This window comes from Anopheles coluzzii, chromosome 3, assembly GCF_943734685.1.
Source record: "Anopheles coluzzii chromosome 3, AcolN3, whole genome shotgun sequence".
NCBI lineage: Eukaryota > Metazoa > Arthropoda > Insecta > Diptera > Culicidae > Anopheles > Anopheles coluzzii.
The window spans coordinates 91,182,306-91,194,616 of record NC_064671.1 but is presented as its reverse complement, the minus strand read 5'-3'; the positions used below and the strand labels follow the sequence as shown (position 1 = coordinate 91,194,616).

General features: G+C 44.2%; 2 protein-coding genes across 7 annotated transcripts in view; one reads left to right on the top strand and one right to left on the bottom strand.

Moving 5' to 3' along the window:
* LOC120955820 (F-box/LRR-repeat protein 16) overlaps nt 1-12,311 on the top strand; it is a 36,166-nt gene that overhangs the window by 19,155 nt on the left and 4,700 nt on the right. For all 6 annotated transcript variants that reach the window (XM_040377004.2, XM_040377001.2, XM_040377003.2 and 3 more), the window contains exons 3-5: nt 8,570-8,743; nt 8,829-8,946; nt 9,810-10,005. In XM_040377004.2, coding sequence (XP_040232938.1) covers nt 8,570-8,743; nt 8,829-8,946; nt 9,810-10,005 — 488 coding nt within the window. The remainder of the gene's footprint in view (nt 1-8,569; nt 8,744-8,828; nt 8,947-9,809; nt 10,006-12,311) is intronic.
* On the bottom strand, nt 177-1,415 carry LOC120955823 (gametocyte-specific factor 1 homolog). The gene has a single exon (XM_040377008.2). The coding sequence runs from the start codon at nt 1,219-1,221 to the stop codon at nt 712-714; it is 510 nt and encodes a 169-aa protein (XP_040232942.2). The 5' UTR covers nt 1,222-1,415; the 3' UTR covers nt 177-711.

The following is a 12,311-nucleotide window of genomic DNA, read 5'->3' as shown; positions in this document are numbered from 1 at the left end:
GTTCATTAATAATAAATGCGGCAAACAGTCCGCAAGAGTTCTATTATTGCACGTTATTTAGAGTGCTAGGGAATAAATGAAGAGAGCGCTGCTGAAACCACATCCTGCTCGACGCAGATAGTTTCGCCACGTTTATCTAAAATGTTCGAATGTATTAGAAAGCAATCAGTAGAATGTTTTCATTTTGAGTTGTTTTTTTAATATACTGGCCAATATCTTCAGCTCTTCATCACTACGAATGACTCTCTTATGCCCCTTTACATTGAAATATTTGCTTTTTCTGTACATTTCCTGCTTAATTCACTTGCTACTGGTTTCAACGAATTCAACAAACATTGTCAAAATTTTCAAAGATTAATTTTTAAGGATCATTTGCCCTTGATATGGCATCGGTTAGGATCAAATCTCTTCTGAAGAGTTTGAGAATAATTCCAACGGGTAACTCGAGTACAGAGAGCGAAAGGTAGATAAAATTCATATTTTTGTGTGTGTATTACCTGAAACTTCCACGTGCCTTACGTGATTTCTACACTGACTTCCATTAAATCATTCGTTGAAAAGATAAAGAAAAAACAAGCTTACTGTTCTCCAATTAGATTCTTACGGTCCTGATAACACTATCGCCCTAGGTATAACAAAAGACGGCAAAGCGTGCCCTTAGTATTAGTATTTACCGGATACACACACATACACACCCACACATCCGCACGATTAGGCGTTGCCCTTCTTCAGCATCTCATGGCGGACGCGTTCGTCCTCGTAAAACTGGCGCTTCTCCGCCGCGGTCTTGTGCGTCGCCTTCCGGATGATGAGATTGTTCGCACAGTACTTGGCCGGATTGTAGGCCGGTGCATCCATGTCGTCCCAGTTCTCGTCGTCGTCTTGCTTAACGTCCTCCACTGGCGGGGCCGTCGCCAAGACCGTCGTACCGTCCGACCGTACGTACACGGCGGCTTGTGGCTGAGGTGCCGGGGTCGACGCGATCGCATACTTGAACGATTCCATCTGGCCCCGGTCGGGGCAAGTCTTCGTGTGCAACTTCAGCTCCTGCTCCGGGATGTGGTGCGCGTTGTTGAACGGGCAGGCGGTAATCTTGGCGTTCGGGTACTGCCGCCGGCACTTGACCAGATGCTTCTGCAAACGCTCCGCCAGTATCTGGTGCGCGTTGTTGTACGGGCACACCACCACGGTGCCATAGTTCGGTACTTCCATTGTGTCCATCTTTGCTTGCGTTTTTTGCTGTTGCTTTCACACACTCTCACACACGTACGAGCAGGTTTCTTGTTGTTCTGATTAGCGTACCGCAAGCTCGATTGAACACCAGAAAACCGATGCCGATGCACAAATTAACGGAAGCTGTTCTGGAACGCACCTGCGAGTAGCAGCAAATTCACAGGAATGATTGTTTTCTTTTCGCGAGCTGTCAAATTTCTGACACATGCGCACTGGAATTGTTTTCCTGTTATTAGGCTGTGGTCTATGCATCGCACATTATGAAGGAGAGAGAATATTGTGAGAATGTCATTATTAATTGAAAAGTGGTATATTTTAGATGCATTTTCAAAAAAATCATTACATGCTCTATATAGGAGAAAGAAATTAGTCGTCTACTGTCCCAAATAAACATCTCCGCGTTGTACACAGCTCAGCTCAAGACCAAGGTGTGCACAATTTGACAGCTAGGCGAGCTTCTACTACGATCAGTTGAAGATCGTGTTGTTTACTTTACTTAATTTCTGTACCAATTTCTTTTTAAAGCATTTCTATATTCATCCCATTTCTTGCGCCAAAAGTGAACTGTGTATTTTAATGTTACTTTCACCACATTGTTTAAAATATGTACTTTCAAGTGAGCTAATTCCTTCGTTTCCTTCGTGTACGTAAAATTGCCCACCGAAAGGAAGCAAAACCACACACCGGTTACACACACGCATTACTTTACGGTATTAATTGCTTTAAATATGCAGGTTCGTTACCGGAGCACTTTACTGGCAATTATTTCATTGTTAACTGCCTTTTACACCAGATTGTGCCCCAGCTCGGCATGAATATTGCTTCCCCTCCGACCACCCGCGCCAGCACATTGCCAACCACGCCGAGGATAAGTGTCCCCATGTATGCGGGTAGTGCTGTCGGTAGTGTACCCCGTTACAACCAGAAATTAAATGGCTGGAGAGGCACAGGTCCCTCAAGAAGAGGATGCTTTAGCACAACACCCCACCAGATGTACGGCACACTTTACAAACACACACACACACACATAGTGCTTCGTTCTTGCCATCCATCTTGCTGCAAAAACCGGACCGAACCGACCGGTCCCTTCTGCGGAATGCGACAAAGTGGGACATTACACGGCACACGGCTGTCTGCAGTTGGTGCTGCAACTTTTATGAAATTGCTGCTCCACCACCAGGAAGCGGAAACGGAGCACAGAACACTCGGGAAGGTTGTGCCGGTGGTGCTACTGACTAGCTTTGCTGTGGGAAGCCCTTTTTCAATCGGTTTGGAATGCGTTCGAGAGCGAGAAGTAGAGAGAGAGGGAGAGAAAAAAGCCGAGACTAAATTGGATTCTACACCGTTCGGCCACATCCGCCGGTACTGCTTTGTGCAGAGAATTGGCTAAGATCCAGCAGTAAAAATATTGAGGTGGAAATGATGTTAGGACACAACGGAGCCGACCTGCTATTGTACGTAGTCGTACTGTGTTTTTTTTTCTATGTCATTTCGGTACTCCATGAGGTATGTTGAGAAGGGGCATTTTCTTTTTTCGAATGATTTACATTTAAAAACCTGTACGCTGCATTGTGTTCCGGGATGCTGCTCGGGACGATTGCTTGTCCTTGTAAAACCAAACAAACAGTTTCCAAACAAATCATTTAGCAAGTAACAATTTCCATCCCTTTTTTTGCTACAGGTTGGAATTTTCACTTCAGCACTGCAAACGGAAATTGTTTTACAACGGTCCCTCAGCTATCTAACGAAGATGGGTCTTGGGATACCCAACTCTGCCAGTACACTTGTCCAGAGTAGTACAACATTTGCCTGTGCCACTGACCATACTGGACCTGGGCATGAGTGTACAGCTGTACCGTTTCACGGCCACCAGTCGAACCATTTGTGTTTGTCTTTTTTTAGCAGAAAGCACATTTGCAAAGGGCGCCACCAAGTCCCTACGTTGAACAATAATGGCCACACAAAATGGCACTGTGTTATTTCGGACATCCTTTTTGCATGTCATTTCCTTCCAAGGATAATTGACCATGAAAAAAGGGGGACGCTCCAGGGAAGGGTTTGGGCGGAAGTGACGAATGTACGAAACGCCGATTGCGTGTCTATGAACACGTTCCGTTTCGAAAATCGTTTCGCCAGCTGGTTATGGTTTACTTAGTTGTCGTTGGCGCTGTGAAGGACAGCTGTGACAGCTCCCGCGTACCGTAGCAATCGTATTTACATAGCGTTCACGCAAGGGAGCGGGGTGCGCATAGATGCCTATCTGCTAAAACCCGGAACCCGCTACCATTTCGCTGCTCGGTGTACTGTAACAGAAAGATAAACAAGTATAAATTGGGAGCAAGCTTGGAAAACCATTTTCGCTTCCCAGGCAGCGCAAACTTTCTACGCTTTTATAATTGCCGGAAAGTCGAGTCGAAACGACTTAACGATGATTTCCCAGGAAAACGACACAACTTTTCGATTGTCAATACATTGATGCCTTTTCTCAGCTTCCCTCTCCAACCCTGAGCATAGCCCCCCCTCCGTGGAAGGTAGTGCACGCTTCGGTGCAAATTGACTATCGCTAATCATTGGGTCCGACCGCCCGGTTGCCCCTGGCAGCTGGACTTTGATATTCCGCAACGTGGTAGGCGAACGTGTTTGTGCTGCCAGTATTCTGGACTTTGGCCGCAAACTTTCGGCGCGGGTTTGATGGTATCGGAAAATGGAATGACATTTTCCGGGAAAAGCAGTGTAGGTTTGATTCAACATTTACAGTACGTTAACCTTTTTCGGTTGATTATGGAAACATAGAGGGAAGGAGGGTGTGGAAATATGATAAATTAAACCGCTTCAAAGATCTACTCGTGGCCTTAAAGTGGATTGGTGTTTCCTCTCCTATCACGTTCCCATGGCTCTTGCGTATGTGTGTGTGTGTGAGAGAGAAAAAAAGTAATCTAATTAATAATGGTACTTTCGCGAGGTATTCGCCCCGGATTCACCATCGTTTCGCTGATGATGACGATGGCGATGGTAGCGCGCGCGTTAATTAGATGCTGCAGTGTGCTAATGAATTTATCGAAAGCCACAACTTCGAGGTAAGCTTTCCACCGGAGAGTTGATAGCACTTGTGTGTGTGCTGCCTGTACGTGTGTGTATGTTAATTTTGGCTCGCACGACAGCCAACTGATGTGTGATTTATGTGATTTATGCTGCTGCGGTTTTCATTCTCAGCTGCAAGGCTCTTTCCCGATAATCGGGGCCGCCTGTTAACGTTTGTTGGCGGACATTATTGAAGTTTGCTAATTGGTAAAATTACTTCACGTCCGCTTGAGGGCGGTGCGTTCATGTGAAAGATGGTGCGATTTTATTTGTTCGTACTTTTATTAACATTCGTAGAATTTTTGTTGTTGTTCAGTGCAATTGTGAAGAGTTTGATTGCGATCAAAACGTGCGTTTCTTAATTAAGTATCGTTACTGAGAATTCGAGTCAAATGTGTGCTTTTCATTTACATGTATAGTCGAATTAAATTTACACCTCAATGCAACTTTAATGAGGAAATAATTCCCCGGGTTCGTTTTAACCTGTTTCAAACACATTTAACTGGAAATATGATGTTGGAGATGATATAGCGATTTACTAAAAGATAAAAATCTTTACCATCATCAGCGATATTTTATTTTTTAGAGTTAAATTTTATAGAGTTCAATCGTCCACACCTCGTCTTAAATTGGGTGTACACTTCTACAATCAGCTGATCGGTTCGTAAATTACCCAAACTCGCACCGTCTGCTATTTTTAAGCCACAAACAACCACATTTCCCTACAAACACATTGATCCGCACTGTTTGTTGACGATGCTGACGGGGTGACGCGGTGCTGAAGCAATCAAAAGCCTCCCCCCCCCCCGTTCAACCCATGTGTGTGTGTGTGTGTGTTTGTGTGATCAACAACATTAAAAGTAGTTCAACCGAACGCGGCGTAAGTGTCGACGCCACTGGGACAAATTGCCGAACGCTCGGTATGTGAAGAATGTACCTAGCTGGGTGTATGTGTGTGTGAGTTTGTACGCCAGCTTTTAACCAAGCAGGAAGTGTGTTGAGGAGTGTGACCAAATCGGTTAGATAACGCCAACCACCACCAGCATCGTCTTTCGTTCGCTATTTTCCCTTCGATGGTGTTGTGTTGTTTCACGATTCGACACGGGAGAGGAAAACCACTCGAGGGAAATGACCCTACTACACCGGCTGTCTATATTACATGACGGATTTAGTAGAGTGTGAATCTCGACGAGATAAAACAGCCGTGCTTGTGATTTTCCGTGCGATTCTCCGCAACAGCTCAGCCGGATATGGATAACCTTGAAAACTCAACAGTAGCTCAAACACACACACATACAACTACAGCTGGTCAGCGAATTTCCTTTTCCATTGTGTGACGCCTGTTTTTGTTCTGTTTTTCATTCACACCGGAACAACCACCGGTAGGAAAACGTCCGATTAAACAACCGTGTCCCTCCATCGTCATCTCGCCGACAAACACACACACATACATGCACTCACGACGCCATACACAATGCTGCTGACGTTTATGATGTTTAGTTTAGTGGAACATGGCACCTCGGAAGCAAGATGGGAGATCCAAGTAGGCGAAAACACAAATCGAACTTGAACGGCGTCGTCGTCGCTGCCATGCGGATCGTTCCATCATCGTTCGCAACGTGCTGCGGCCGCTTTTCTTTCCTCCCACTCTGTTCACATCGTGTTGACACTTAATTGCTTTCCCCTGCTCACACACACACACACACACACGGCACGCCCGTGCCAAACGAGAGGAGGGGGGTTTTTTGAAATGAAATGATAACCTGTCCGTCTTGTCTCTCTTGTCTCTCTGTGCTGCTGCAGGACGGACAACAAAATGATGATAATAAACGATCTGTGGGAAAATGTATGCCTTCGTTTTCTTTTCTTTTTTTCTTTTTGGTGCAAATCGTTTATGTTTCTAACGAATCGTTACGCTGTCGTATAAATGGTTGCAAAATATGGGACGCGAAGGCACTCACATGAAATGTGAGTAGCAGAAGATGGGTTGAATTAGAAAATCGTTTCGTTTGATTTATGGCAATGGTGCGCACATGGGCAGTAAGACGATATGAGGGGAATAGCAATGAAATACCCATAATTACACTATAATAAGGATGTTTCTTCGCTTGAAGGTGTTTAAAATAGCAAAATATAACTTGACGTCTTAAATCACTTTACTCTTTTTCTCTTATCATGCTCCATTTTCGTGTGATTATTTGTGTGTATGTGTGTGTGTGTGTTTTTTTTTTGCTTTATTTGGAAACCATGAGTGTTGTGCATCTTGCATAATTACACTCTTCTGTCTGCTAAAGAGCCCTTTCCCAAAAATGGCAATTTCATTCCTAAATTCAAATGAACCTAATCTTTATGCAAAGATGTGTTTGTTTTCCCTCCCTTCCCCCCTCAAAAAACATTAAATGCATAGCAAATAAAGCATGCAAAATGAATGCTTTATTTGCTGATTCTATTGTTTCACTGCGACGGAACAGTTGAACGCGCCGAAAAAGACAAATGGTAATGAAAGAGTGCGCCATTTTGATGCCCACGCCACACTGGAAAAGCACAAACGATAAGAAGAGGGTTAACGTATATTCATTACCGAGCGTGGAGAGTTGGAGCAGTCGCTAGCAGCGAGCGAGCAAGCATATACATATTTTTCATCCTTTTTATGATGTTGGAATCTTTCTTGTTCCCTTTTTTTTGTTACACTTTCCCTTTGTCTCGCTCAAACGCTCCTTAGCTTTGCTTGCGCTATCTCCAGCAAATCTGATGACAGCAGCATAATGCTCCGACATTAATATGGGTGTATATACCACCCGTCCCATCCCATACCACTCGGCCCTCGGTACCATTCGCACAAAGGAGTCAGCAAGGATGCCGCAAGAAGAGATGGCCAAAGTGGTTGAATTTATGTTGGCCCGGTCCTCCCTCACCGGAGTAACCTTTTTATCGTGTGCCCCTTATGCTTTTAGTTAACAATTTGTGCGGTTGTGTTTAATATTTATTCACTCTCCTCTCTCATTTGCCGTCTGTGCTCTATTCTGCTACTAAAGAGCATTTTTTTATACTTTACATTCGTTGCGTTTTCCTTTGCGCAAGCGATTATCACACTATAGAGCGGTCTATATATTGGTACAAATTATTCCCCACAGGCAACAGGCCTCTTCTATAGAAGAGATAAAATTTGGCCACAGCCGGTCCTTGATCAAAGTTTTTTGGGTTTGCGCAACGCTTATCCCCGTTCGCGTTCAAACAATAGATCGCTGCTGCAACATTAATAATCATGAGGTATTAGCAGATCGTTAGTAACCGCCAGCTTGCCGACTCAGGAGTGTGGGCGTTGGGTGGGGAAATGTAAATTAATGCAAACATACGAAACTCTCTCGGGTGTGTCTGTGGACCGATAACGTTTGGGTGAGTGGCTCTGGAAAATATGTCTGGGCTGCCAAATGCACCTGCTGCTCCCGCTGCGTGGAGGGTGGGCTCATTTGAATGTGTAAACTGTACAAAATCTCATCCAATAACCTTTAGGTTTTGTGACAATCTGTTTATAGATTTGTGTTATCTTGACATTTTGCCTCATGTTTCATTAATACTTTCAATTTAATCTTTCCAAACAAATATTATAAAACACAGCGAGCTTTATCGAAAAAGCTAATAAACCCAGTTCAATACAAACACACATTCTTCTCTTTGGAAAACCCGCCAATCAACATTGCTTCAACATTGGCGCACAGTAAATGCTTCCAATTACTCCGAGTCGTATTACTTCAAATCAAGCGAAAACCCAAACATTCCTTCCTACACCCGCCAAAGGGCTTAATCCAACCCAATCCCACACGGTTTATGTTGTTTCAATTTTCCTTCATCGGCTACCGGCGGGGAGGCACTTGCTGAAAAGGCGCTTCCGACTTTACTCAAATTTAATTTAGTTTAATCCACCCGTACCACAGAAGCCCACGCGACTTACGACTTCCAATTCCAATCCATACGGTGCGACCTTTGCACGTTTGTGCTGCCTTCGCACGAGCGTGCCAGCGATTTTGGCCCGTTTTGGTTCGATTTCACTTGCCTTTGGTCTAAAAAAAAACACGCCCGAAACCGAGGAACATAATCCCCTCGTACGGTAAACACCAGGGGAGTGGTAGAGGGAAGACATTGGTGGCTGGTGTTCTCACGGGCGAGAGGACGCAGCAAATACTGCTTATGGCTAAGGAAATAGTTTTACTAACCATCGCATTGTTTGCTCTCTTCTTCTTCTTATCCATTGCAGTCCCTGTTCGAGCTGGAGCTGGCCGGGTGTAATGAGATTACCGAGGCCGGTCTGTGGGCGTGCCTGACGCCAAGGATAGTGTCACTCTCGCTGGCGGATTGCATCAATGTGGCCGACGAAGCGGTCGGAGCCGTCGCACAACTGTTGCCTTCACTGTATGAATTTTCGCTGCAGGTAAGGAAGGAAGGAAGCAAGTGGTGAATGAAGCTTCGACTTGCACGTAGTTTTATATGCTCTTGCTCTTTGGCTGTCCTCGCAGGCCTACCACGTGACAGACGCAGCGTTAGGTTACTTTTCGCCCAAGCAAAGCCACAGCCTAAGCATTCTCCGGTTGCAGTCCTGCTGGGAGCTTACGAACCACGGTGTCGTCAACATTGGTAAGTACCTGGCTGGTCGATCGATCGATTGTTTTCTCTCTCTTTTTTATAGGTCATTTACAGCGATGGGTCTTTCATAAGTGTCCTTTCAGTTTGAGGAATTTGATGGAAGAGTAAACAGAAGAAATTCAAAAATATTGGGTAATTTTTGCCCACCAAAAGACCGAATAATTGAAATATTCATTTCCATAACGTCTTTTTGAGTTACAAATACGTTGATGCTTATGATCCATTCCTTCAGTTTATGAGTTTGAAGAAACGAAAGTGAAATGAGAAAATAAATACCTTTCACTCATCGTCAGAGCGTTCATATCACAAAGGAGATTAAGAGATATTTCATACCAGATAGCAGAAAGATGTTGGAAATAACGAGGTCATGATGAAATGGTCATAATTCATCCTAAAACGACCGACATTGCATGCAGTAAGCAAATATTCTTTCTTTTCCATTTGGAGTTTTGCAACTCGACAGCGAAGCTTTGAAATAATGAAGACATTTGGGCGCGCTTGACAGCATCCCGCAACATGAGTAATGTTTTTTTTTCGCAGATCTTAAAGCAAATCGATAATGGCACACCCCAATGTATCAGTGGTACTCGAACCAAAAACGCCCTCGGCTACAAACCCCTCATTCGTATGCATACCCTTCAATTACTGTCGCTGGCAAACATTTGCCCGACATTAGTGGCGATCCTCTTTGGGGTGCTTTGGGCCACACTCCTGTGGTGCAATGACATTTTTCCTGCCCTTATTCGACCGTTTTTCTTTCCTGCTTCGTTCGTGTTCCGTGTGGTTTATTGTAATGTTATTTCCCTCTTTCTCTCTCGTTTCTTCCACACACACACACACTCACGCACACTCAGTACACTCTCTGCCACATTTGACCGTGCTGTCGCTGTCCGGCTGCAGCAAGGTGACGGATGACGGTGTGGAGCTGATTGCGGAAAACCTCCAGAAGCTAAGGGCACTCGATCTGTCCTGGTGCCCCCGGATAACGGATGCCGCCCTCGAGTACATTGCCTGTGATCTGAACCAACTGGAGGAGCTAACGCTGGATCGGTAAGTTAGAGGCCCCTCTTTTTAACGATTTTTTTCACATTTTTCTTTCGCTTTATCTTATCGTTTTTATTTTAACGAAAAGTACTAGGCGTCTCCATCGGTGCGTGCGGTTGGATGGAGACGCCTGGTCACGGGTGGAAATTGTGGTGAAAAATAAATGCGGCGTGCGGCTAGGACTAAAGCCTCTCTCTCTCTCTCTCTCTCTCTCTCGTAAGAACGATGATCATTAATGTGTAATGCAGGAAATGTGAAGATATGCCCGTTACGATATTCCCTTTTAAGATGTTACGAAATCTTCTTTTGACGATGAGGACTTTAAAGTGCTCTTGTTGGCGCAAGCACTATTGGAATAAATTAGAAAAGAACACATTGTTTCGTTCTTTTGGGGGATGTTTTAGACTGGCGCTCTTTAGGAGGCTTGTAGTATTTGTACTTTAAACGTTCTAGCTTGATAAACCAGAACAATTGTGGGTTTAAAAGTAGACAGTTTTATAAGTTTCTCCTTCTAAGAAGTCGACAACCTTCATCATCGTGTCCTCAATACCGAACACGAAAGCGTTCCAACATTTGTTACATACTTCAGCCCATTCCTTGAATGCTCTGCGTTTCCCCTACTACCTACCCTCCTTCTAAACATCCCTTTTTTGTCGTTCGTATTTCCCTGCGAGGAAGCAAAAAGTTTCTCTTCTACTTACAAAGCCATCCCAAAAAGCAAACAAAAAATCATTCGAAATGATTTCGACACGTGTGCGCACAAAATTGATCCAATCACTTAGCCTGAACCAGCTACATATTTAGAGTTGGAGTATTTGCTGCGCTCGTTCAAATATAAAGGCAACACCGGACCACAATATCTACGAACGGATGAGGGTTTGGGTTCGGCAAAGACCAATTTGCCGAGCGACATCCACGTGCATGGTTCGGTTTTGTTTCGCTAAACGTTCCGGGACACAACCAGTTCTGATTGGTTCTAAAAAAACAGTATCTACCCTTAGATTGCTTACCGGGCAGTGGGTAATTGATTTGCCATTAAAAGCACGGTACGGATATCATACTACTACCGTTGCGGGTGGCAGGTTTTGTTCATTGTTGAATGAAGCCGCTGGCTCACTTAAACGATCATATTCTAGTCGAGCAACCGACACGATGGATGCATTTCATCATCGAATGCATCCCTTGACGCCACATTTGTTTCACTCGAATGCCATCGAGGGGTGCAAAGAACATGCAGTCACATCCTTCCGGTCGCTCCGGAAGGCCGGGGGTGAGTCCGCTCGATTTGATGAACCAGTTACGCGAAAACACAAAACAAGCGGAAAATGGAAACCCATTTCATAGCAGGCGGCGCCACTCGCTGACGACGAACTTCAAAGGCTGGCCTGATTGATTGATTGATGGGATGAAGTCGCTCCATCCATCCATCGGGGGGAGGGGGGTACATTTGCTATTTTCTCTGCCTAACGAGATGGATTGTCTCTCGGATTGGCCCGGAATCACTTTTACAACCGTTGCTAGGTTACTGCCGGCACTGGTTGGAGGATGTAATTTGGTACATCGGTTTTATTTTATGCATCAGAAATACATTCCCATGTTTGTGTGCTGGTGATAAAATTATACCACTTGGAGACGGTAACTGGGGAAGAATGTCGATGTTCCACTGCACGCAATCAATATTGTTATTGATGGTGGCAGGTTATTGGACGTTTTCCTGTTTCGTATATTAATTATAACCTCAGAAATCAATACATGATCGGCATCGAAATGTTCTTGTTTCCGGCACGTGCTCGTCGATAATGTCACATTTAAATAGACAGTTTTTTTTTTTATTAAAATGACAATCAAATTGAGGCTTATGGTGAGCAGGTAGACAGGCGGGAAATGGAAAAAATCATTTTACCAACATAAGGTTAATTAATTTGTCTTTTTTTGCAATTTGAGTAGAATTTGTTTAACGTTTCATTTCAATTACATCCTTAAATGTACATTCCGTAGAGACAGAGTAAAGAGAGACGTACAAAACGCTCCAATACAAGCCAACCGTTTATTAATGTTTAAACATGCTTATGCAGATGTCTTTAAAAAAAAACAGATAATCCAATTAATATTTATAATAGTCGCAATAAGAAGAAAATGCTTCCAGGTGTAGCATCTGTCCATTATGCCATTTACACTCTGCCGGAAGGTTTCAAAATGCATATCATTTCCCTGCTAAATACAGCAGAAGCAGCACCAGCAGCAGCACTGGCAGCATTATTCACAGTCACTGCAAAGCAGTATCGACATAATTAGATATTTAACCATTACCG

Bases quoted from the DNA above. Each gene is read 5' to 3' on its own strand.
- LOC120955823 (XM_040377008.2), bottom strand. From the start codon at position 1,221: ATGGACACAATGGAAGTACCGAACTATGGCACCGTGGTGGTGTGCCCG.